General features: G+C 45.0%; 1 protein-coding gene across 7 annotated transcripts in view; it reads left to right on the forward strand.

Annotated features, from left to right (window-relative positions):
- Positions 1–2500, forward strand: part of LOC143288374 (sodium-dependent serotonin transporter-like) — a 140502-nt gene that overhangs the window by 123616 nt on the left and 14386 nt on the right. For all 7 annotated transcript variants that reach the window (XR_013056083.1, XR_013056084.1, XR_013056085.1 and 4 more), the window contains one exon: positions 1254–1353. Coding sequence is in view for 1 of the 7 variants with exons in the window: in XM_076596773.1 (XP_076452888.1) it covers positions 1254–1353 (100 nt within the window). In the remaining 6 variants the exon portion in view is untranslated. The remainder of the gene's footprint in view (positions 1–1253; positions 1354–2500) is intronic.

Here is a 2500-nt window from a genome sequence, read left to right on the forward strand (position 1 = left end):
ATGTAGGCAGCCATACTCCGCTTTCGGGGGCGACAATAATGATGATAATGATCATTTTGATCCCTCAGGGTGGCAGTTATCTAATCTAATTTTTTGATAGACACATACGCCACCCCCCATCTCCCTCCTCTTAATGATGATAACAACATCGATGATGATGATGATGATAACGATAATGAGGAGGACAGTGATGATGATAATGATATTTTTGGTCCATCGGGGTGGTAATCATTTCATGTATTTGATGGACACATACACCGCCCCTGTTCCCCGTACCCTCTTAATGTTGATGGTGATGACGATGATGATGATGATGACAGTGATGGAGATAATGATAATTTTGGTACCTCAGGGTGGCAATTATTTCATCTGTTTGATGGACATGCACGCCGCCCCTATTCCACCCCACACCTACACCCAAACGTACCCTCTTAATGTTGATGGTGATGACGATAATGATGATAATGACGATAATGATGATGATAATATGTCCCTCAGGGTGGCAGTTATTTCATCAATTTGATGGACACGCACGCCGCCACTCCCCCCCCCCTCCCACACACACACACACGCTCAGTGTTGATAGTGATGACGATGATGATAATGACGATAATGATGATGATAATATGTCCCTCAGGGTGGCAGTTATTTCATCAATTTGATGGACACGCACGCCGCCACTCCCCCCCCCTCCCCCCGCACGCACACACACGCTCAGTGTTGATAGTGATGATGATGATGACGATAATGATGATGATAATATGTCACTCAGGGTGGCAATTATTTCATCTATTTGATGGACACGCACGTCGCCCCTATCCCCCCAACCGCCCCCACCCACACACACTCTCTTAATGTTGATGATGATGACGATGATGATGATGACAATGATGATGATAATTCTGGTCCCTCAGGGTTGCAGTTATTTCATCTGTTTGATGGACACGCACGTCGCCCCTATCCCCCCAACCGCCCCCACCCACACACACTCTCTTAATGTTGATGATGATGACAATGATGATGATGATGACAACGATGATGATAATTCTGGTCCCTCAGGGTGGAAGTTATTTCATCTGTTTGATGGACACACACGCCGCCCCTATTTCCGCCCCGCCCGCCCCCCCCCCTCCACCCCCCCCCCCCACACACACACCCACGCCATCTTAATGTTCATGGTGATGACGATGATGATGATGATGACGATAATGATGAGGACAGTGACGCTGATGATGATAATTCTGGTCCCTCAGGGTGGAAATTATTTCATCTATTTGATGGACACGCACGCCGCCCCTATCTCCCTCCTCTTCATCTGCTTCACTGAAGTCATCGCTGTCAACTGGTTCTACGGTAGGCACTGCAGTGTGTGCGTGTGTGTGTGTGTGTGTCTGTCTGTGCGTGCGCGCGTGGATTCGTGCATGCGTGCGTGTGTCTGTGTGTGTGTGCTTGTGCTTGAGCGTGTGCTGTGAGTGTGTGTGTGTGTGTGTGCATGTGCGTTTTCGCGTGTTGGTGGGTGTGGGTGTTTGCAAGTTTAGGTGGTGTGAGTGTATGTGTTTTATTTGTTGGTGTTTGTATGTGTGTATATAAGTTTGTATGGGTGTGCATGCTTATATATATATATCTGCCTGATGTATTTGACGTGTTTTTTCTGTCCTTCTTTCCTTCTCCTTCTGTTCATCCTCTGCGTCTTTCGTTCTATTCTTGATTGACTGATTGATTGATTGATGTATTTGACGTGTGCAGGAGTCTGGGTTTTTTCTGTCCTTCTTTCCTTCTTCTGTTCATCCTCTGCGTCTTTCGTTCTATTCTTGATTGATTGATTGCTGTCTTTTACGTTGTCCTACCTTCCTTCTCCTTCTGTTCATCCTCTCCATCTTTCGTTCTATTCTTGATTGATTGATTGATGTATTCGACGTTGTCCTACCTTCCTTCTCCTTCTGTTCATCCTCTGCGTCTTTCGTTCTATTCTTGATTGATTGATTGATGTATTTGACGTGTTTTTTCTGTCCTACCTTCCTTCTCCTTCTATTCATCCTCTCCGTCTTTCGTTCTATTCTTGATTGATTGATTGATGTATTTGACGTGTGCAGGAGTCTGGAGGATTTTTTTCTGTCCTTTTTCGCTTCTCCTTCCTTCCTTCTTCTCTGTTTTTCGTTCTGTTCTCTACTGACTGATTGATGTATTTGACGTGTGCAGGAGTCCAGAGGGTGTTTTTTTTTTTCTTGTTTCCTTCTCCTTCTCTGTCTTTCTCTGTCTTATTGATTGACAGATTGATTGGACGGGTTTGACGCGTACAGGAGTCTGTAGGTTTGCCGGGGGAACATAGACATTATTTCTTTTCTTTCCTCCTACTTCTTCGTCTATTATTGATTGATTGATACATGGACGGGTTTGACGTGTACAGGATTCTGTAGGTTTGCCGGGGGAACATAGACATTATTTCTTTTCTTTCCTTCTACTTCTTCGTCTATTATTGATTGATTGATAGATGGACGGG

The sequence above is a fragment of the Babylonia areolata genome, chromosome 12 (assembly GCF_041734735.1).
Source record: "Babylonia areolata isolate BAREFJ2019XMU chromosome 12, ASM4173473v1, whole genome shotgun sequence".
Taxonomy (NCBI): Eukaryota; Metazoa; Mollusca; class Gastropoda; order Neogastropoda; family Buccinidae; genus Babylonia; species Babylonia areolata.